This window comes from Anolis carolinensis, chromosome 1 (assembly GCF_035594765.1).
Source record: "Anolis carolinensis isolate JA03-04 chromosome 1, rAnoCar3.1.pri, whole genome shotgun sequence".
Lineage (NCBI taxonomy): Eukaryota > Metazoa > Chordata > Lepidosauria > Squamata > Dactyloidae > Anolis > Anolis carolinensis.
The window spans coordinates 310,834,200-310,857,145 of record NC_085841.1 but is presented as its reverse complement, the minus strand read 5'-3'; the positions used below and the strand labels follow the sequence as shown (position 1 = coordinate 310,857,145).

The window sequence follows — 22,946 nt, the reverse complement described above, 5'->3', positions numbered from 1 at the left end:
ATACAACAGCAGAAGCAAGGTTCAGGATATAATAACAACAACAACAACAACAACTTTATTTATTACCTTCCCTATTTCCCCAAGGGGACTTAGGGTGGTTTCCAACAAAGGATGGCAAACATTCAATGCCATAAAACACTACAAAATGAACAAATAGCCCCATGACTAAAACATCTATGCCAAGTTATATAACAACCACTCACAAAGTTTAAATAATTAAATAAAACATACAAATCTATTAAACCTCCAAAGTAACAAAACTAATCAGTTTTAAAACAATTTAAAACAGTTAAAATAACCATTGTTATATAATGCAATACATATGCCCTACCATTTGTGTTGGGCCAATGCTGTATTAAGGCAGCCCACCGTTGCTACTCGTAATGAAGGACCAAACGCAGTATGGAATCATAGGAGTTGTAGTTTGGTGGGGCACCAGTATTCTTTAACATAGAAGGCTAAAGATCTTGTAAAACTACAACTCCGAGGATTCCAAACCACTGAGCCATGACAGTTAAAAGCAGTGCAAAATGCATTACTTTAATGGTATAGATGCACCCTTAGTCATGGATAGTGGGGCTTTTTTTTTTTTTTTTGCAGAGCAATCTGGCATTCAAGAAAAGCACCAAGGGATCAGAGGGCAGGCTGACACGACTCTTTCTGAAGCACTCTCTTGCAGAAATCTAAAGGTTAGAGTTCAAAACCAGCAATGTGGAAAGACAGTACCCATAAGCAACTTATGCTTATTTCACAAATACAGGGAAGCCCTTTCAATATGTTCCTATGCTTACTTTCCCAAAAGGAACTCAGTGAAATTGAACTCTTTCCTATAGGACAGAGACTGTAAGGTTAAAGTGAGAGATAACACAAGAGACACACTGCTCTCTAGTGTTGCTTCCTCGTTACTACAATACTGAAACAAAAACAAATGCAAAATACAGGCAGTTCCTATCCCTCCGTAGGGAAATTTACTCCTGGAAGTGTTATAAATGGGAAAAGGTGTCTCCACTAAAGCTTTATCACCAGTCCTTCTTTCCATGACAAGCCCAAATTTTCAAAATTCAATTATCACAGGGACAGAAAGTGAGGTGAAATGTTTTAAACAGTGTGGCAAAACAAAACAAAACAAACAGCAAAACAAACACCACAGGGGTGTGAACCCTTCTCTATGCTATCCAAAGCTAGCTCTCTCTCGCCATACATATACATATGTGTATGTTTGGCTGGAGCTACACTTTAAAAATGTACCTGTTCTTTCAAACTAATTCAACTTAAGAACAAACCTTCATAATCTATCTTGTTGTGTGCGTTCACATCATTTCTGACTTACAGTAACCCTAAGGCAAACTGTATCACTGGATTTTCTCTTATCACATCTTTATACATTTTATTTAATTTTATTTATTATATTTATATACCTCTTTTCTCACACCTGGGGAGACTCAAAGTGGTTCACAACATAATCCATGGAAAAATTTAATGCCTTACATGTATAAAACATCACATATCAAATTAAGCACATATAACAATAGATTAAAACCATTAAAACCATAAAAAACAATCACAAACACCTCATAAAACATTTAAGTCTTGCATCGATCCCAAAGTTATCTCAACTATTTCCATATTTCAATGCTCCTGTCATTCACAGAATGCCTTCTTGAAGTTGTTTCCTAAATGTTAGGAGGGAGGGTGCAGATCTAATCCCAGTGGAGAGGGAATTCCACAGCCAAAGAGCCACCATCAAGAAGGCCCCGTCTCTCATCCCTGCCAACCGCACTTGCGAAGGTGGCGAGACCGAGAGCAGGACAGATCTTAGTGTTCTAGCTGGCTCATAAAAGGAGATGTGTTCCACTTTTATACATTCCACTGAAGTTTTAAATAAATTACTATTAAAAAGGCGCACCACTGAAATACTGAACTTTTCATTTCTTCAGAACCTCTGACAACATCTGATTTCCTTACAAGTGAAAATGTGAACTGTAAAATTCATGATCAAACTTGCTCTATAATCCACCAGTTAGCCATCTGTTGTGTCTATACCAGGCGTGAGCAAAGTCCATGACACCAGGAGGGCTGAAGTTTGCCCATGCCTGCTCTATACACTGTGAATTTCCAGTACTACAAATGCTATGCATAACTCCCAAGTCAGTCACATTACTATATTCTGTACAGTGGAGTCTCACTTATCCAACATAAGCCGGCAGAACATTGGATAAGCGAATATGTTGGATAATAAGGAGAGATGAAGGAGAAGCCTATTAAACATCAAATTAGGTTATGATTTTTACAAATTAAGCACCAAAACATCATGTTATACAACAAATTTGACAGAAAAAGTAGTTCAATATGCAATAATGCTACGTAGCAATTACTGTATTTATGAATTTAGCACCAAAAAATCACAATATATTGAAAACATTGACTACAAAAATGTGTTGGATAATCCAGAACATTGGATAAGCGGATGTTGGATAAGTGAGACTCTACTGGACTTTCAAATTAGTGTATGGAAACTAAAGTAACCATTTTATTCCAACTCTAATCATTACTGTTATCAATATTTTATTTCTTCCTTCTCTCCAATGTTTCCTGCAACATTTAAATCCTGCATTCGCTAGCATTATGTGGATCTCTTCCCAACGTTATTTCCCAAAATCTTGAGGTTGGCTCACTTACAGTTAGACATGAACCTCTTACTAATGAATGAATATAGGAAGCAGAAGAAAGCCATTAACAAATCATGCTCAGACAGCAGAATGTGTCAACATATGGAAATAACAAATACAAAAATATATCCTCACAGTTTTTGTGAAAATAACAGTTTACTCTTCAGTCACTGATGAAATTGATGAAAAAACTGTGCTATCATTATGATCGATCTCGATCTTCTACTCAGTAACCTTGTGAAACCAATTAACAACAATATGGAATACAGATTGATTATCAGGTTATGATAATGTTTTTTATTTAGTTTTGCAAGCTTATTTAGTTACCAGCCTTTGTTGTTTCACTTCATAAGTCCATGTTACTTTTGGAAAAAAGTTTGGATAACACATTGAACTATTCTTTTTTATGGTCTAAGAACTCAATTTTCTGGAAATGAAGTAAACACATCTACTTTATTAACTGAGGTACAACAGTATAAACCTCCCAGAACAATTAAAGCTTTTTAAAGGAAACTATTAATTTATAATTGCTGTGGGGAGACATGGAAAGGCACAAGTTTGGATTTATTATTATTATATTTTCTCAGACAAGTAAATAATTTGGTTGGGAGAGAGGGAAATATATTTGCTGTCCAATAACACTAGGGGCCGTGATAGCACAACAGGTTAAACAGTTGAACTGTTGAATCTGCTGACCTAAAGGTTGGCAGTTTGAAGCCATGGGTCAGGGTGAGCTCTTGCTGTTAGTCCTAGCTCCTGCCAACCTAGCAGTTCAAAAACATGCAAATGTGAGATCAATAGGTATCGCTTCAGTGGGAAGGTAATAAAGGTGCCCATGCAGCCAACACGACCAGGAGGTGTCTCCGGACAACAGGCTCTTCGGCTTGAAAATGGAACAAGAGCACCTCTCCATGGCCAGAGTTGAGCACAGCTTCCAGAAAGCCGTGGATGAAAGGGGAAGCCTTTATCTTTGTTATGTGTATTTGTATGTCATTGTTATTCCACTGTATTAAAGGCATTGAATGTTTGCCTATCTGTGTATGTTGTGATTCGCTCTGAGTCCCCTTGGGGAGATAGAGTGGAATATAAAGTGTTGTTGCTGTTATTATTATTTAAGATAATTTTTGTTCCTCTGTTATAAATGTCATTTCCTAAGCAGTTCTATCATAAAAACATGGAAAACATTGACTAAACTGCAAAACTTTGTTTTTGTGGGACAACTTGCAGCACATTTTGCTAAAATTTTCAATGAATATCTCAAGTTTCAACCAATTCAACAGTTTGTGATAGCCACAAAAACAAATTTTCTGGAGTATAACAACCACTTTCAAAGTAAGTACCATACAATTAAACAGGAAATAACACTTTCAAGCCAGGAACGTATTTTTTTTTAAAAAAAATTGTTACATAATGTAATTACCAGGGTTCCCTTTCCTGCTTAGCCTGGGAAACACACTCACAGCCCCAGAAAGAGCTATTGAATCATAGAATCATAGTTGGAAGACATCTAGCAGACCATCCAGTCCAAACCCCTGACAAGAAGCAGGAAAATCGCATTCAAAGCACCCCAACAGATGGCCATCCAGTCTCTGCTTAAAAGCCTCCAAAGAAGGAGCCTCCACCACACTCTGAAGCAGAGTTCCACTGCAGAACAGCTCTCACAGTTAGGAAGCGCTTCCTAATGTTCAGGTAGAATCTCCTTTTCTGTAGTTTGAAGCCACTGTTGTTCAGGGCAGCTCCCTCCTCCCTATGACTCCTCCACGTATATTTATACATGACCATCATGTCTCCTCTCAGCCTTCTCATCTGCAGGCTAAACATGTAGGCTTGCCATAAGTTGGAAACAACCCTAGAATCTGACAACATTTTTGTCATGCAAAACTTTTAATTCTTTATATTTTTATTTCACCAATACAAGACTTCATTATGCAATTTATATTCCCGATAGACTCTATGAAAAAACAAACATCAAAAAAGTAGCACCCACTGCCTATCTAAAAACTCTATAAGAAAAGAAGGGAGAAAAGTTTTGATAAAACAAATGGCAAAACAAAACGGGAATTCCAGAAGAGACACCATCAGGGCCAGCTGAGGCGTCCCAACAAAAGATTCCCCCCCAAGCAGGCTTTGAAGTTGCAAGGCTTTTCAATGCTAATCAACATGATTAATTGCAACATTCACACTTGCCTCCAACAGTCAAGAGTTCTTTCTCCCACCTAGGACCTTCCACAGCTATATAAATCTCACTGGCCCAGTTTCTGGATCATGGCCATACAGCTCGGAAAATTCATAGCAACTCAATGATTCCGGCCATGAAAGCCTTCCACAACATGTAATAAATCTGCCTTTTTGCACACAGACAGCTCTGGCAACAAGCAGTTTGAATAGCTCCAAATGTGTTTCCATCAAGGGCACAAAACACCAGGGGAGATGTATAATAAAGTACTTGCTGTTTAAGCGGCTGAGGGGGAAAAGGAAGGGGCCTGAGGCTGTTAGGAATGGCGGGAGTTGAAGTCCAAAACACTCGGAGAGAAGGCCCAACTTTGCCCATGCCTGGTGTAGATGCACCTCACAGGCCCCAGTCCACTCCCTGACAGGCCCTGCAGCCGGGCAGCTTCCCGCCCCGCCCGAACGCGCGACTCTTCTGCGACGGCCTCCGCCTTTACCTCCGCGCCGCGAGAGCCCTGGCTCGCCTTCAGCCACCGCACCACAGCCGAGGCCGCCACCTCGTCCCGCAGCAGCAGTTCCAAAACAGCCGCCATGCCATCCGCACGCGCCCTCCTTCCTCCTCTCCTCTTGTGGGAAAGCTCCGAAGGCCTTCCAAGCGCTGAGGAGAGAACAGAGGAATTTCCCGCCCGATTCCGGGTTTCGAACGCAACACGTGAGAGAGAGAGAGAGAGGGAGGGGGGGGGGAAAGCTGAGGGGAAAAAGAACCGCGCGCGCAATACTGTAAGCGGGAAAGCGCGCGGGGCACAGACAGAGAGAAGGAAAGAGAGAGGCGCCGAAGCCCCGCCTCCCAAAGAAGGCGTGGTTAGAAACCTGAGGAGGTTCACCCAGCGCGAGGCGTTTCGCAGCGCGCGAGGGCGAATTGGGAGGCGGGAGTTTGCTCAATGTCTTCCTATTGGAGAAGTGGGAAGTCTTTCGTGTGATGGGATTGGGCGCCACGTTGAGGGTGGGCGGGCTCAAAGGAAAAATAGGAGGTCCCTCAGTGGATGCCGTGTCTGCCTCGCTCTCTTTTCTCCCCGAGAAATGGGGCGTGGCTTAGCTTAGAACCAAAGGCGGAGTGAAAGGGTTCCTATTGGGGAGGCGGGAAAGCTTTGGTGGGATGGGATTGATTGAGCGCAGCATCGAGGATGGGCGCGTTGTCCTCCCCCCTCCCCAAGAAAAGGGGCGCGGCTTAAACCAGGCGCGCGGATTATCCCGGCAAGGGTTTCTATTGGAGAGGTGGGAAGGTCTTTCGTGGGATGGGATTGGGCTCCGCGTTGAGGGTGGGCGGTCCCAGAGGAGGTGGAGGCGGGGCCTCAGTGGATGCAGTCCCCAATGAAAGGGGCGTGGTTTAGAGTGAATTGTAGGTGGGCCAAGAGAAGGGGCGTGGCGCAGGCTGGCGCGCGGAGTATTCTGGCAAGACTTTCTCGGGATGGGATTAGGCGCCGCGTTGAAGATGGGCGGGCCCAAAGGAAAGAGTTGGATGCACTGTCCCTCGCCAAGAAAAGAGGCGTGGCTTAGGCTGGCGCCCGGCAAGCATTCCTATTGGGGAGGTGGGAAGGCTTTTGCAGTATCGGATTGGGCGCCGCATTGAGGATGGGCGGGCCTAGAGGAGGAGGAGGAGGATGAAGTCCTCAAGGGAAGGGGCGTGGTTTAGACTGTGCGCGCGGAGTGTCCCGGCAAGGGTTCCTATTGGGGAGGAGGGAAGGCTTTTGCGGGATGCGATTGGGCGCCGCGTTGAGGGTGGGCGGTCCCAGAGGAGGTGGAGGCAGGGCCTCAGTGGATGCAGTCCCCAATGAAAGGGGCGTGGTTTAGAGTGAATTGTAGGTGGGCCGGGAGAAGGGGCGTGGCTTAGGCTGGCGCCCGGCAAGCGTTCCTATTGGGGAGGTCGGAAGGCTTTTGCAGTATCGGATTGGGCGCCGCATTGAGGATGGGCGGGCCTAGAGGAGAATGCAGTCCTCAAGGGAAGGGGCGTGGCTTAGACTGTGCGCGCGGAGTGTCCCGGCAAGGGTTCCTATTGGAGAGGTGGGAGGGCTTTCGCTGGATGGGATTGGGCGCCGCGTTGAGGGTGGGCGGTCCCAGAGGAGGTGGAGGCAAGGCCTCAGTGGATGCAGTCCCCAATGAAATTGTAGGTGGGCCGAGAGAAGGGGCGTGGCTTAGGCTGGCGCCCGGCAAGCGTTCCTATTGGGGAGGTGGGAAGGCTTTCGCGGGATCGGATTGGGCGCTGCGTTGAAGATGGGCGGGCCCAAAGGATAGAAGAGGCGGCCCTTCAGTGGATGCAGTGTCCCTCTCCTCGCCAAGGAAAGGGGCGTGGCTTAGGAGAGGCGGCGAGGGTTCCCTATGGGATGGGATTGGGCGCCGCGTCGAGAAGGGGCGGGCCCAAAGCTGGAGGAGGCGGTCCTCATTGGACGTTCGCTCCCCCCTCCCCCGTTCCTCCTGCCCCCTCCTCATGTCAACAAGCGGGGCGCCTGCGCGGGAGGGGCCGCCTGCCTTCCCTGCGCGTCTTTCCCTCTCGTGCGCGGCGCGGGCGGGATGGCGGAGGACTCCCCGAAGCGGCGCAAGGCCAACTTCAACGAGGCGGAGACGGAGGTGCTGGTGGAGCAGGTGCTGCGGCACGAGCAGGTGCTCTTCGCGGCCGGGCCCGGGCGGGCCTCCCCGGGGCAGAAGCGCAAGGTCTGGGAGCTCATCCGGCACAAGGTGAACCCGGTGGCCGCCTGCCCGCGGGAGGTGGAGGACCTCAAGAAGCGCTGGAGGGACCTCAAGCGCCGGGACCGGAGCAAGCTCTGCCGCTCGGGGCCCGGCGCCCACACGGGGCTCCCCGGGGCCGCGGAAGAGGCCTCCCCGCCGCCCGAGAGCAGCAGCAGCAGCAGCCCGCTCCTCCTCCTCCGGCCCTTCGCCCCCAGCGACGCCCTGCCCATCGCCGGGGGCATCGACACCCTCGACGCGGCCGGGATCGGTGAGCCCCGGCCTCCCTTCCTGCTGCGCCCGGAGGCTCACGCCGGCCCTCCAGGGGGTTTGGACTTCAGCTCCCAGAAGCCTCAGCTGCCGTCAAGGCAGCTGAGGCTTCTGGGAACTGAAGTCCAAAACCCCTGGAGGGCCGGCGTGAGTCTCTGGGCTCAGCACTTAGAATTCAAGATTATCATTTTGAATTCTGCTCCTGTCTTCTGGAGTATTCACTATCCCTCCCAATTTGGTGTCATGCCTTCTAACCCTAATAATACAAAAGAGACCCTAAGGAGCCCGGAATGCCCTATATTTGTCTTTTTCTGTCCTTTTGCTGGTGGTGATCATTCTTTTGTTTATGTTGACCTCGCCATGTTGTGTATCTTGAAAACACTGGTTAAGGAGTTAGGACTCTCCTTCACTCAACCTTTAGTTTAAGATTTATCTTCTCATTAGTGATCACATTTGATATTATTGGTGGAAGCAACCTTCACAAGCCTCCTCTATTTGATGTTTGTCTGTTTTATGTTTTATATCCTGAAGTATATATATATATTTAGTTTGCAGTTACAGTAGAGTCTCACTTATCCAACATGAACGACCCGGAAGAATGTTGGATAAGGGAATATGTTGGATAATAAGGAGAGATTAAGGAAAACCCTATTAAACATCAAATTAGGTTATGATTTTACAAATTAAGCACCGAAACATCATGTTATGCAACAAATTTTACAGAAAAAGTAGTTCAATACACAGTAATGCTATGTAGTAATTACTGTATTTACGAATTTAGCACCAAAATATCTTGATATATTGAAAACACTGACTACAAAAATGCGTTGGATAATCCAGAATGTTGGATAAGCGAGTGTTGGATAAGTGAGACTCTACTGTACTTCATCTCTATATGCGTATAGCAGTGGGAGGGGCTGCAGATCATGTGATTGTCTCAGTGACAATTTAAAACAGTGGTTCCCAACCTTTGGGACTCCAGGTGTTTTGGACTTCAGCTCCCTCCGTTCCTAACAGCTGGTAAGCTGGGAGTTGAAGTCCAAAATACCTGGAGTCCCAAAGGTTGGGAACTGCTGCTTTAGAATATTCATTTTTAAAATGATGACAGTTAGAAAAGTCAGTTGAGCCTTGAGCCTGTTAGAACTCAGTGTTGAGCCTTGAGTATAGAAGTCTGTTATTGTGCAGAGGCAGTGTTGGAAGCTAAAAATGTTGAGCCTTGTATTTTCTTTGAAAGTAAACTGTTATTAAAGAGAGCTGTATAAAGCAACATAGTTTATGAAGAGTGTATCAGTTTAAGATACAAACTCTTTAAGCGTTTTGAAGTTTTTAAACTGACAAATTTGCCTGCATCTTTGAATACATGAAGTTATCAGTAAACAATCTTGTTACTTCAAAAGAAGTCTGCTTGCACCATTTGTCTGTTGAAAGCATCTAATAGAAACAAAATATCTGCCCAGCAATCATCTACTACCAGATAAACTCTGCTACCCCATTAGGTTGTGATCCTAACAGTTCATAATCTATACCCCGATGGGTTGTGATCCTGACAGGTCTAATCTAGTCAATTTCTCAATATATTTACCTACCAAATGGAAGTTGGTGAAACTTAGTAAAACTGTGTAGACCAGTAAGAAATGTATGTATCTGTGATAACCAGATCGACTATGTAATCTCCTCTTCCCTCCATTCCCATCTTAGGTTTTACAGATGACCCTGGGCCATCCCACCAGCCGTGTGCTGAGAAGATCAATTTAAAAGGAGAAATAGTGGTAAAAGTAGTGGAGCCTGAAGAAAGCTCAGAGGACATAGCTATCCTTCCTCCCAGCCAAGAACAACTTCCTTTCCTGGGGTTACAGAATGGACGTCCTTGTGGAAAAGTAAAAGCCAAAACAAAGACTCAGCCCCAGACAGACTCCATTGAAATTACAGAAGAGGATCTGTTGAACATCCAGCAGAACCAGCTGCACGTCATCCAGTCAGGCTTTCAGAGTATCAACCATAACCTTCGGCTTCTGCAGCAGGGCATGCAAGATCTCAACAACAGCCTTAATGTCATGGCGCACACCTTAGTGGCTATTAAGAATGTATATGTAAAAAACAATGCTGGTCCTGCCACCTTTGCGACTGTCACGACTCAGACCACTGCAGGATACCTAAGCCCCGTGTCCCCACTGGCTGAGGACAGAGTCAGGCTCCCGGTGGCCGGAAGTAATAGCAGAAGCAGCAGCTGCAGTTCCAGCTCTATGTCCCAAGATCCAGGTCCTTCAGAATTCCCAAGATCCTCCCACAGACCTATTAAGAAGGAACATCCAAATGGCTGTTACTATTTCTGTTTTGCAGACATGTAAGGCCTGAATAGAAAGAGAACTATGGGGTTTGCAAGGAGCAGGTTTGTACTCAACTCCAATGTGGCATCATGACAGAGCAGCCAGGTCTAGCTATCCTCTGATAAATGCTCAGTATGTCAGATCTCTACCATCCTCCAGTTGCAGAAACCTTAGCATCATAGCGGGGCATGACACTAATGACAAACTCACTCTGGAATCAATTTTGGTGAAAAACAGTGTAGAAATACCATCAGTGGATAAATGCAGTTTTAAGAACTATTTGTTTAGAAAACAGTCTTGCTGCATTCAGCACATTTGCTCATAAGCAAAAGTGCACTGAATTTCAGCATTAGTAGTCATTCAAGAGCTTCTGGAGTTGATTGTGCCTCTTATATATTGTTGCCCTGACACTCTTTCACTGTGGAGGATGAGAGAAAACCTAATTCATCTGATCTTTCTGGTATTGATGTGCATTTTGAAGCAAAGCAGTATGAAAAGATAGCAGAAACTGTACTTGGTGCGCAATCGGACATACAAGCTGTTTTATTTTTGTAGCAATCCAAACTGAAGATGAGGAAGAAATTGAGTACTTGATTGTACTTTAAAAAAAAAAAAAAAGCTGCCTACTGCAACTTCTGTAATAGAGCATGAGTCCATCTCCTTGAGGACTGGGAATGAATCCAGGTACTGAGCCACAAGCAAAGTGCTTGTAAGCTTTCCTAGACAACTCCTGTTTGTTGTTGCTCATGTCTAGTTCTTAGAAGTACCTATTCCCTGTAAAAGTGCTCTGCTCGAAACTTGCAGGAGTTGGGAGACTGCATTTTATTGCATAATTAAAGACCCCCCCCCCCTGCAAAATGGTGGCAAGTGTCTGTGTTCTAGAAAATAATCTCTTGCATGAACAATCTTAGTGCAAGGATATGTCTGACTTGTGCATTTTTGAAAACACTGGATCTCTGACTTCGATGCCGTACTGAATTTTGACTTGGTATAATCTCCCCTAATGGTCACTCCAGGTGATTTTGACTGCAGCCATGGGGAGGGTTTGGCAGATCTCTTCCGGTATGGAACTGACAGGGTGATCTTGGCTCAATTATTCTCTTCCAACCTGGTCTACCTCACAGGATTGTTTCATAATAGGAAGAGCCATGTATGCTGCTTCAAAATCTTTGGAAGAAGAGTGGGGAAATAAACCATAAAATATCCCTGACCAGTGGCTATGCTAGCTGTGGCAGATCAAAACATATGGAGTTTAAGGCAGGCTTGACACCTGAATAAGCAACAAATATGCTGCCCTCACTTGAGGTACACACTTGAGGCAGGAAGCATGTAGGGGTTGTTTCTGGTGACTGAAGGCAGCATGTTTTGTTAATACTGTCATATGGAGATCATTAAATGCCCAAGGTACAGTCTGTGTCATTATGGATGCATATATAGTGTCCTGCTTAAGAATGTAGAGGTGAGATACATAGACCATTTCCTTCCAGAGACATTATTGTTTGACTCCCATCATTCATAGCTAGGAGTATGGTATGATGGAAAGTCCAGTAAAATATTTGGAAGGCCACAGGCTAATAACACCTATAGGAGAGCTATATTATTGAATCTCATATATCACTTTTCTTGTGAGAAAAGTACTACAAAAAGAAGTTTATGTCTTACAGACGCCACTTTACATAAGGCCAAAGGATGTGGGATTGTTTTAAAGGGCAATATCAGAAACACCAACTTTATAGATATTAAAACACTAATAACAGTCTCTGGGAGTGTTATACTGCCATGTAACTTGACCATCATGTGGCCTTTCAGATGTTCTTGGACTGTAAATTCCAGCAGCTCTAGCCTGAGAGCACTCTGCTAGGTAATTTGCAAAGGGTTCAAGTGTTTCTAGCTCTAAATTAAGGACTACGTACTCATGGTTCCCTAGAAGTAATTGTAACAGAGGGAGCAAACTTAGGTTAAAGAAAGTGTTTTGATATCAACGAAAGCAAACCTTGAAAAAGTAACCAATGGATTCAAACTGCGATAGAAGAGATTCCACCTAAATATTAGGACTGCAAACACTAAGAGCTTTTTTGACAGTGGAACAGATTGCCTCAGAAGGTGGTGTGCTCACTTCCTCTGGTGGTCTTGAGCTTGGGTGGCCATCTCTCGCTAGTTCCTTAGCGGTCTCTTATAGCATGGCAGGAGGTTGGAGTAGACAATCCTTGGGATTCCTTCAAACTATGATCCCCTGCAAAATACTCTGCTTAGATTCTTGACATTGTAGGAAAACACCCCCACCCCCACCCCCGTGCCATTAGAAACAGTGGTGCACCATTGTCAAAAATTAGTAACCTTGAGTGCAACTCATTTAGCACTTTAGACACAGCTGAATACAATACATTACCAAGATGGCTGATGTAAACAACTGCCCATGGTTAAAAGCAGTCTGGAATGAAATGGTTTTATACGCCTCATTATTAAACCTCTGTATCAATATTTGAGCTAATGTTGTATAGTGCTTGAGTGTTGGTCTATTAACTATGGAAACCAGGCTTTGTATATCTCCATTTGGCCATAGAAACTCATTGGCGCAAACACACTATCTCTGCCCTAGGGGAAGAGAAAGGCAACCCACTTCTGAACCAAGAAGGCCTGTAATAGGTTCACCTGAAGAGTTGCCGTAAGTCAGAAATGACTTGAAGGCATACACCAATAAATATGTAGATTTTGAATCCACCAACAATGCATTTAACAAGTGTTTTTTGTAGTTCTAAACTTTATGTAGTCCTTTATGAATAGGCGTAACTATCCTAACATTACTTTGCTTGTAATTTTTATCTTGTTCTCTTCAGCAATGTTTAAACAGCACACAAATAATTCCTGCTGATAGAAACTTTAATAGAGTTTCAATATAACAATATCCGGTTAAATATAATAGCAGGAAATAAAATAAGCAAAAAATAATTCCACCTTTATTCACCACTGTAAAAAAAGTTTATTAAAATGCTCTGATAATCATCAGTGTTTCAAAACTGATCATTGCTAGATCAACACCAAACTTTCATTTTCCAGGAAACAGATTTAATTGCTTTCCATGGTCTACACTGAGTTACAGTATTTCCAAAACTATTTTTGGTAAAGTTCTATATAGAATAAATTGACAAATCTAGTATTGTTGCATGCTGAATGAGTTTTATTTAGAACCAGTTTATAAAAATAAAATACAAAATAATTTCAAAAACAGAACTTAAAACATTTACAAAGCTTTGATATGATACAAATGGGACAAAATAAATAACTACATCTTTATGTACACATGACCATTACAAAGACACTATGTCAATAATTTCTATTTTCAAATGACTTAGCAAAATTATAAATAGAAATCTACTTTTAATTTTGGGAAATTAAGAAGAAAAGAAAATGACTGGAGTTTATAACTTTACTAACATACCACTCTAGAATAACTTTCTGCCTAAATTCAACATCAGAACTTTTATTTTTGAGAGGCTAAATGCTTTCTGGAATAAATAATGGTGTTTTTTTCTATCTGTTGAAATGTGTTACAAGAATATAATGCTTCAATTAATTACAGCTTGCTGCTTTACTAATTCTGAACTTCAAAGCTTTTATTTCCTTCACCTTTGCATTTTTATTGTGGGGCAGCATGATTACAAATGAACCTTTCAGCAAGAAAAAAGATATTTTAGCAGGAGAAGCTTTTACATTATCATCACTGAGGAAAAGAGGTTAGGGGGGCCACTTCTATACAGAATGCTGTATTTCAGAAGGACAGGTGAAGAACCCCAGGTGTTGCTGGACTACAGTTATCATCACCCTCCACAAGCAATCCTGCATAAGGCTCATGGAAGATGTAGTCACATACTTGCCAATCGTGCTGGAAAATAAGAAAGTCAGTCCACACCACTTTTTATATATGTAATAGCAGCTTTTCTTCTAGCAAATCACTTGTTTTACTCTGCTAGGTTTGAGTCAGAACAGCTGAAGTGTCTCCTGTTTCAGAGATCTAAGATCTCAGTTGTCACTTTGCATTGTGGAAAGAAATCAAACCAGCCTTAAGGGCTCCTAACATATAAAGGTGTTGACAGAGTTGAGATAAGATAATCACCTACAGTAAATTCAATCAACTCACTTTCCAGGAAACCGAGACAACAGTGCAATATACTGAATTCCCCCAAAGCCTCTCAATATAAGGAAGAATAGTTCTCTCACCTGGGGCCCTTCTAATACAACCTACTGCTCCTAAGAAACAAGCTAATCTTTCTCCAGCAGTTCTTGTTGTACTGGAAAATGATCCAGAGAGGTCTGATGCTTTGAGCTGAAGGAGAAGAGATGCAGAGCCAAATCACCTTGCCAGCCCCTCTCACCAGCCCATGCAATCTGAGCAGAATTCTTTATGCCAACAGAATAAAACTCTATAGAGTCTAAATGGAATCCAGGGAGAAAATGCACAGAGGAAAACAAAAATTTGAAGCGCAGAAAACCAAAATCCAACATTTTCTAAAGCAAAAAAAAATGTTGACCCAAGATGTTCAATTTCTTACTTGAGATCTAAGGAGAATCTCTGTGGTTTAGCTAATATTCCAGTCAAAGCCTATCTAGTGCTACTGCTAGAACTACTGAGAAAAACTCCCAAGCCTACTGAATCTTATGAAAGCTTTACACATAATGGGAAACATTACTGTTTAATTTTTTTCCTTTTACTCTCTGTATAATATCACTATATTTTCAAAGCAAAAAAATCTAACAAGTTACTGCAGAAGGAAAGTCTATTCCTTTGTGCTATCTACAAGCAAGCTGAATTGAGTTTATAAAAAGCAAGCTGCTAGTTTATAACTGCATAAGTTAAATTGAAATACTTCCTAGCACGAGGGGTTTGGCCATTATTATTAATAGACTCTTGATTACTAAAGAGGAAACAAAAGACTAAAACCACTTTTAAAAGAAAAGGCATAATCAAGTTAAAAGAAACAAGCAAGATAAATACACAATACGATTCAATATATATATACACACATATACAAACAGAGAGTCTGCTATGATTCTATAAATGCATATGGAACAGATAATACACTTGCCTATGATCTTGTAATCTGAGTGGTTACCACTCAGTGTCATTCAATTTGTTTTCAGGAGTTGTGAGAATTACAAAGTTTCTCTGAAGTGGAATGCTAAAAATTATAGAAAGCTATGTTATACACACATTCCTATTCATATGTACACTTATCAGTCAAATTATCACAAATATACATGCACACAGATACACTATTAAACATCTGATTTAAGGCCTATGCTCACTCACCTCACTAATCTGTTCTTAGTGATGGGTTTTCTTGTCAAGAAGAGCAGGTTATACAAGCAAGAACCAAAATAACAAAACTCCCCTTCTTTGCCTTTTCAGGCATAAAAAGGGATCAGGCACTATCCTAAAATGTTAGACTCTTGGACAGTTCTCAAAATACTAACTGCTCACTGAATTGATCAGCTATTATATCCCAACCTCCCAAAATTGCAGGAAGAACACAGTAAACAGAGAGGAGGCATCTCATCTCATTCAGTGAGCCCTAAATGTGCTGATGAATCTTCAGTTGTATAGCAACCCCCCCCCCCCCGCCCAAATGACCCACACAGAGATATAAAATAATGACTTTTCTCAGGTAACAGTATATATTTTACACTAATATGGGGGTAGCAAACAGCAGTCATTGTAATGAATCCTCTCACCACTTCCCCAGTTTGGGAGCTTTTAGTTGCCTTATGAGTAATAACTGATCCTGAGACGAGGTGGCAAGGCGATGCATTCTCTGTGCAATTCTGATACAAAATATCTGTATCAACAAGCCTGAATAATTCAGTTGCTCTAATGTGATTCCAAAAATGGTAATGACTACAGGCTATAATATAGCAGCACATTGTTTTGGGGATAACAGCCTATTTGATGGCTCAAGCCAGCAAAATGCTCATCGCCTCAACTTCCCATTAGAACCAATGCACATAGAGTAAAGGAAACTTGCTCCACGTCCTGCATCACCGAGCCTAAACAAGCAGCAAGGTAGACTTCTTCCTTAGGTATAAAACCAGCTCTCATGTGACTAATACTTTTATTAAAGAGATTCAAATTGAGAAAACAGAAGTGTGCAAATAAAATTTCAGTTAAGTCAAAGGAACATATATTAAAATGTAGGCACAGTTATTCTTTCACACTCTTAAGGGATTTAAATGTATCATTGGCATATATTTGAAATTATCCTGGTGTTTTCAAAATTTGTTCTTTACAAGCAGATCTGTAATTGTTTTCTAGGATTATTACAAATCAAATATTGCTTATATTTATTTCAGGAGGAATTGAATTTGATATAATCAGAGATCGATAAAACAAATTTCCAAATTAGGGGATAAGGAAGCATCACAAGAATTAGGGTGGATATCTGAATACCAGGAGTTCCTTTTCAATTGGACACGATTTTTTAAAATAAAAAAATTGTCAGTCAGTCACACCACTGCTAGCAAGAGATACACATGAGATTTTCCATAATTCAGTTTTGGAATGCTCAGCTAAAATAAAAGGGAATATGAATTCAAAAGCCTAAATTAAGAGCTCTATAATTCCTTTTTAGTATCATAAGATAAGGAACAGACTATTTCCTACCAAATCTTCTGTTTCTATAAAAAGTGTAGTTTAGGAATATGTTAATTTTATTACACTGCAAAGATGCTATTGATACTATTGTTCCTAGTTGCTTCGCCTTCCTTGTGGAAAACAAGATAAAAGAGCTACCATTCTGACCAACATTTTCTTTGTTTATAACGCATCTCTAATTCTGTGAGTTTTTGTCAATGTAATTTTTAAAAATATGAAATACATGCCATAATATAGCAGCCCCAAAAGGATACATCGTATATTGTGCAAAAAATGCTATAAAGAAAAAAATGGCAAGTATCAATTTCTAATTCTCACCCAAGTCACCAGAATGTTGTGGTGCTTCCAAAACCAGATAAACCATTTTTTTTCAGCACAACAGCAAGAATTCAGAGAGCCTCTACAGGCAGTAACTATTACCCCTGTCATAGGGTATAAGGTAGCATTCTCCACAAAAATGAAGAGAAGCCTTGAAAAAGGCAGCAGAGGCTGCCATCACGTTTCATTAGCTTTATGGAGAAATGATTGGAACCTTTACAGAAAGAACTGTGCAACTATTCTTAACTGTGGCTCAAGCCAATAAGATAAAATTTCATCTAATTTATTCTGATCCAGCACCAACCACCCGTATTAATTTTGTCTTTCTCTTATTTTACCTATTTGAGTTTTATTCTTCAAGACAAAAGAGATGAGTTTCATGAAGCAATAAATGCAATGATATTATTACAATACAGTTGAAGCTGTAGCAATCTAGATTCATTCACAATGTCTTTTTGGTTCCAGAAGTGGTAAACACTGTGGAGAAACAAATGTAGGAGATGCAAAATGAAACTCACAGATTAAGACAGAGATATTTGTTTATAGTAGTTCACTATGCTTACTTAAAGCTTCATTAGTAAACCGTTGGCTCACATCTTTTGTACAGTGATATCTTCAGAAAATGAACTGTTCTATCACTGAATGAAAAACACACCTACATAAACCTATAATTTAAATAAATAATGCCTAGTCTCCAGCCGGTGTCTTTTTAAATTAGTACAAAATGGAAAGGAATACAAATGTATACCAACAGAAAAGAGTTTGAACATTACTTTCAGAATACATATTCCAGTCAAAATAGGAATGTATAAAATATGTCTACAATATTCTTTTTAACTTAATGCATAGGATACATATCATTTCATCCCTGACAGCAGAACATGAAAATCACTCTTTGGGTTATGCATCTCCCAACATGCAAGGGGAACTATCTGTACCATTTCAAATGCTCTGGACGTATTTATGAAGGAATTCCTCTAGAAACACAATGCCTTTTGATATAGTGTAAGATATGGACATCACAGACATTGCAAATAGCTGAAACAGGTTGTAAGAAGAGAAGGAAAGCTTTTTATTAGACTTTAGAAACCAAATAAACTGTTTCCATTAAATACTACAGGACAACATGGAGAATTCATACAGCTTTGTAGTTTCAGGGCAAGTTACTCTTAGGCAATATACCTCTACCATACATCTGATTCAACTAGAATTATTTAGCTTCACAATAAATTGGCCCTTGGAAGCACTTCTGTGTCATCTCAAAAAGGGGCAGATCATATAGTTTCAAACATGCTCTGCCAGGACATTATGCTCAATTAGATGTACTTCTATAAATCTGATAATGCGAAGGTCATCATGCTTGGACTGCCGCCTAAGGGCAGGCACAGGTTCCCAGAAGGATCTCATCATAATCAGATGAATAAGAGAGGGACTTTACAAGACAATGATGAAGAGGAGATCTGGATTTCTTCATGTTATATGGATTTACCTGTCACTATTCACTGTACAGCGAAGCTCTCATGATGGGTTGGAAAAATGTAGTGGCAAGATGAAGAGACACAATAATGAATATACATTCTATCTGGCCAAAAATTACAAAATTTCTCTGATTCTTTCCGTTTCATCCAAAAATTTTAAAATAAAGTGACATAACTGATATCGAACACGGAGTTGCTGAGCAATCACCAACCCTTCAAGTCCTGAACTGAGGCAAGAATATCCAGCTTTGTGCATGCCAGGAAGTGGGATCAGCAAGGCCAAGGGTATTGAATTCAGGCACGCAACTAAAAGAGTACTGCATTGTTTGTGGCCCATAAGGTTACAAATGGAAATGGAAGAATCAAGGAAGTATACAGAAGCATATGTATGTATGTATATATATATATATATTTATAAATATTTATAATATATAATTTACCCATGAGAACATGCAATTATTAAGTATAGCACCTATTATACAATATAATACATCAAAATAGGTTTTTAAAATCATACAGTTTTTCAAGAAACAGCAGGTATGCTCTCTCTATTGCATTCTTCTGTAGTGCTTGAAACCTGAATGAGACTATGGTTCAACACTGTGCTACATCACTTACAAGAAAACAATATACACATTTAAGAAAGAAAAAAACAAACACATTCTGACAGAACAAGAGAAATTCAGTGCAGCTTCAATGCAGCATTAAAAATGAATCAGAGGAAATATTCCCTTGTCCATCCAAGTATACTATTTTGGCAGTAAATGAAGACAAAATTACATTAAAAAGAATTTATGCTGACTACAGGCATAAGACTACAGCAAGCAGATCAGTAATTAACAATGTATACAGCGTCTGCATTCATTTAATTTTAAAACAGATACCCATTCAGAAAGCTAACTATAGCTATTTTAAAATATTCATGTGTTTTGCTTTTTTAAATCGACCACTGACTTGAATCCAGCAGAATTAAGCAAAATATGGGAAAATGGAGAGCCAATGATTTTATTCAGAGCTTAACATTTCTGGGAAGTGGAAGACAGTTCTCAAACATTAGTTTTCTGTATACTGTTTTCCATTTTTCAATTATTCTAATTTCAAGTATCTGTTTAAATAAGAAAATATGTACATTTGTATAGTATGGAAGCCACGAAAGGGGTTATATTCTACCCAATAGGGAAACATTTAGACTGCCTAGAAAGATGATGGGAGCTTATGTACATATTTGGAAAAATTGAGATACAATATGTACTTAGGAATACTGAAATCTGAGAAACTACCCCTGTGATCTTGCTCTGCAGGCTTTACTGTCAAGGACTCTGGCCCAGGTTCTATAGCGGAAAAATGAACTGCTGATTCTCTTAAGCATACTGCATGAAAAGGTTCTGCAGTCACATTTAAGAAGATTAAAGCTTTATTTTATTTTAAATTAATTAAATTTTCAAGTAAAAAGTTTAAGTTTGGAAACATTTCTGTTCTACAGTATGTTTACGCTGGAGAATGATTATGTAAAAAGATAACATAAATAAACATCTCACATATACACCTAGATAAATTCTGTTCAGCTTAAACAGTGACTTCCTTTTGAAACTTTATTGCACTCAAATAAATATTAAAACTACAGGATCTAATCTCACTCTTCTTCTCTAACTCAAACTGAGGCAATTATTTCCTCTTTTTCATTTATTACATGATGGGAACCTGGTGAAAAGGTTTATGGCTCCAGAAACATACAAAGAGGTTACTGAGTTGTCCAAGGATCAAGATATGAGCAGCAGTTAGCAAAATTGTCAGGATCTGGAAATAAAGGTATACAAACATTCACTTCCCCAACTCTTCAGATGTATGTTTGTAATCCTATGCATAGATACATAATTATTATATGACACTGGTTTCAATTAATTTGTCTTCACTTATATCTAAGGATGCAGCTCTTATTGAATATATAGTGGTACAGGATGTGCGTTTATTTTTGCATTTTGTTTTGTTTTTAAAAGGACATAAGCACAAATCATGAAGGAGCATGGGAAGCAAACAAATTCAAATGATGTTAAAGCCAATACCAGAGGAAAAACCTGCAGGAATATTGCTGTTCCAAATTATTTGTTTTCCCAAAAATATATCTAGAAGCACAAAGTATTAACCTCAAATGTCATGGTGTAATGTGAAACTTGTTAGTTTCCAACCTTTCCTTGAGAGAAAAGCTAAGATAGGCCATGTGTTCTCAGTAAATACAAAGTAAATGAAAATCTTATTAAAACACTCACCTCCAAGAACATGATCTGAATGTTTCACACATTTTAAACTTCATGTAGCTCCATCCCTTCCCTCTAGCCTCCCTGATCTGCTTGCTGCCTGTTTTTAGGCAATGCCTGTACAAAGTGGGCCTTAGAAATAGTATTTATCTTACAGGTTGCTTTTCTTTGAAAGTCAGTATGAACACTGATCTTTGAAGACTTTCTTTTTTAAAAAATACACAGTACACAGACACAACATGCATCAGATTAAGGAGTGGGTGTTTTGACACCTGACAAGACTCTGTTCCTATCTGCTAAGTTTACTGGCCGATTTGCTTTTTCCTGTGGGAGGTTTAACATTAGAGGAGTGGTGGCAGGAGCCACTAGACCCTTTGAGGCCATTCTTGTTCGACTTGTTATAGCAGTGCTCTTGTTGGCAGGATCTCCTTGAAGATGAGGAACCCGAAAGACTGGGAGGCGATTTGCTCCTTCCAAGATGTGGGGATGAACTTCTCTGATCGTGATGCGGCCGGCCACTGCGGGACGATGATGAACTGGCAGTACGGGGCAAAGATGAGCTCCTTGGGGAGGCACTGGGACTGCGCCTGGGAATGACTGGGCTCTTGGGTGGCGTTTTGGGGCTATGTGGAGATCCTGGGCTCTTACACTGAGAAGAACTCCGTGGTTTCTGAGATCCATTCTGAAGTATTTGAGCCAGACGGGAGATCAGTTCTGAATCAGAGCTGCTGCTTCCTAGCACTTTATACCTGCGCAGCCTTGAAAAATAAGAGAACATTATTCCTCTCCATAAGATTTTCTCAAATACTATGTCAAACTACAGAACCTGGCAGCTGTACCATTCTTTCCAGAGTCAACATGGAAGGGCTCTATTCCATCATTATAAGACTCAGTGAATGACACAATTTTGGTGGAAGCACTATTTGGAAATGTCTCACTGCTGAGACATAACAGTCTCCTTGCATTCAGACAGGCTTTAAAAGCAGAACTACTCAAAGCAACTTTTCACATTTAATTACTATTTTTAGTTATTTAGTAAGCAACTATTTTTAAGACCATATCATTCTGATGCTGCTACTTAAAATTGGTATTTTTGATATTTTCATTGGTTTTAAGTTACTATTGTTTTACATTTCTCTTTACATTTCCATAATCTGCTTTAAGGAATAATTTCTCACAGAAAAGCATAATACCATGAATTAGAAAATAATATACAGTTATGCTATTATCATATAATGGTGGAGGGATGCACTGTACTCATGGTAAATGTCACTCATTTTGGCATTCTAAAAATAGCTTATTACCTCCAATAATGTTTAGAAACAAAATATTTGAGTAAGATTCTAGGACAGAAAATCAAAAATGGTAGGCTATTATTTTCTGCAGATAATTTTGAGATGTTTATTACTAATTGTTCCTATAAAATTACAAAAAGCATTATTAATGTGATGCAGTAAAAATCTCTACTGCACAATGTTCAAGTCTTTGAACTATTATTATATATTATTATATTACATATTATTCAGTCATGATTTTTATTACGTTGTTAATTTAAAAGTTAATTCTTTCTTTCTGCCTGTCATTGCCAAAATATTAATTAGAAACGGAGCTTATAATGGAGCTAGAGATTTTTTTGGTTATCTGGCTCTGTTTTGATAAGTAATAGATTTCTATTTTTGGCAGCCACTGCAAAATTCCTGCTTATTTTAATATATGTAGGTGATGTACCATATAAAATACGATTGGGAGACTATGGTTATGGACCAAAGTTGGATTGCAAGGCCAGCCCATTTAGCCCAAGACCATACCTTCAAACCATCATCACCACTCACAACAGAAAGGCACATGAAATCAAATGAGCCATATTTAGGACATTTAGTCCTTTTATATTTTCATCACCAGGGAATAAGCTGACAAAGTATCAGCTAGCTAGACAAATCCCTAATACAAGTTATTAGCTACAGAAGCTGGACATTTGGGAGGCCAACAAAGGGAATGACAAATACTACTTCATACTCCAAAAGGTCCCTCAATTCCATTATAAATGACAGTATTGTTGAATTTCTATTAGACTGTAAGCAAACAGATTTTTT

The 22,946-nt window shown here is 40.4% G+C and overlaps 3 protein-coding genes across 9 annotated transcripts in view; 1 reads left to right on the top strand and 2 right to left on the bottom strand.

Annotated features, from left to right (window-relative positions):
* cdan1 (codanin 1) overlaps positions 1 to 5,714 on the bottom strand; it is a 43,479-nt gene extending 37,765 nt beyond the window's left edge. Inside the window, exon 1 of one of the 2 annotated variants that reach the window (XM_008104113.3) lies at positions 5,336 to 5,714. In XM_008104113.3, coding sequence (XP_008102320.1) covers positions 5,336 to 5,431 — 96 coding nt within the window. In that variant the 5' untranslated portion in view covers positions 5,432 to 5,714. The remainder of the gene's footprint in view (positions 1 to 5,335) is intronic. The other variant, XM_008104119.3, reaches the window with a different exon arrangement.
* Positions 5,715 to 5,941: 227 nt separating this feature from the next.
* Positions 5,942 to 13,159, top strand: LOC103277775 (one cut domain family member 3). 4 transcript variants are annotated; one of them, XM_062968132.1, is made up of 2 exons: positions 5,942 to 7,547; positions 9,528 to 13,159. In XM_062968132.1, exons 1-2 carry the CDS (start codon positions 7,151 to 7,153, stop codon positions 10,175 to 10,177), a joined length of 1,047 nt encoding a protein of 348 aa, XP_062824202.1. In that variant the 5' UTR covers positions 5,942 to 7,150; the 3' UTR covers positions 10,178 to 13,159. The 4 variants fall into 4 exon arrangements, with proteins under 4 accessions (XP_062824202.1, XP_062824203.1, XP_062824201.1 ...); XM_062968133.1 differs by having other exon boundaries at positions 5,950 to 7,496; XM_062968131.1 differs by having other exon boundaries at positions 5,953 to 7,571.
* Positions 13,160 to 13,311: 152 nt separating this feature from the next.
* Positions 13,312 to 22,946, bottom strand: part of ttbk2 (tau tubulin kinase 2) — a 73,452-nt gene continuing 63,817 nt past the window's right edge. For all 3 annotated transcript variants that reach the window (XM_062968129.1, XM_003214536.4, XM_062968130.1), the window contains one exon: positions 13,312 to 21,611. In XM_062968129.1, the coding sequence (XP_062824199.1) occupies positions 21,143 to 21,611 (469 nt within the window). In that variant the 3' untranslated portion in view covers positions 13,312 to 21,142. The remainder of the gene's footprint in view (positions 21,612 to 22,946) is intronic.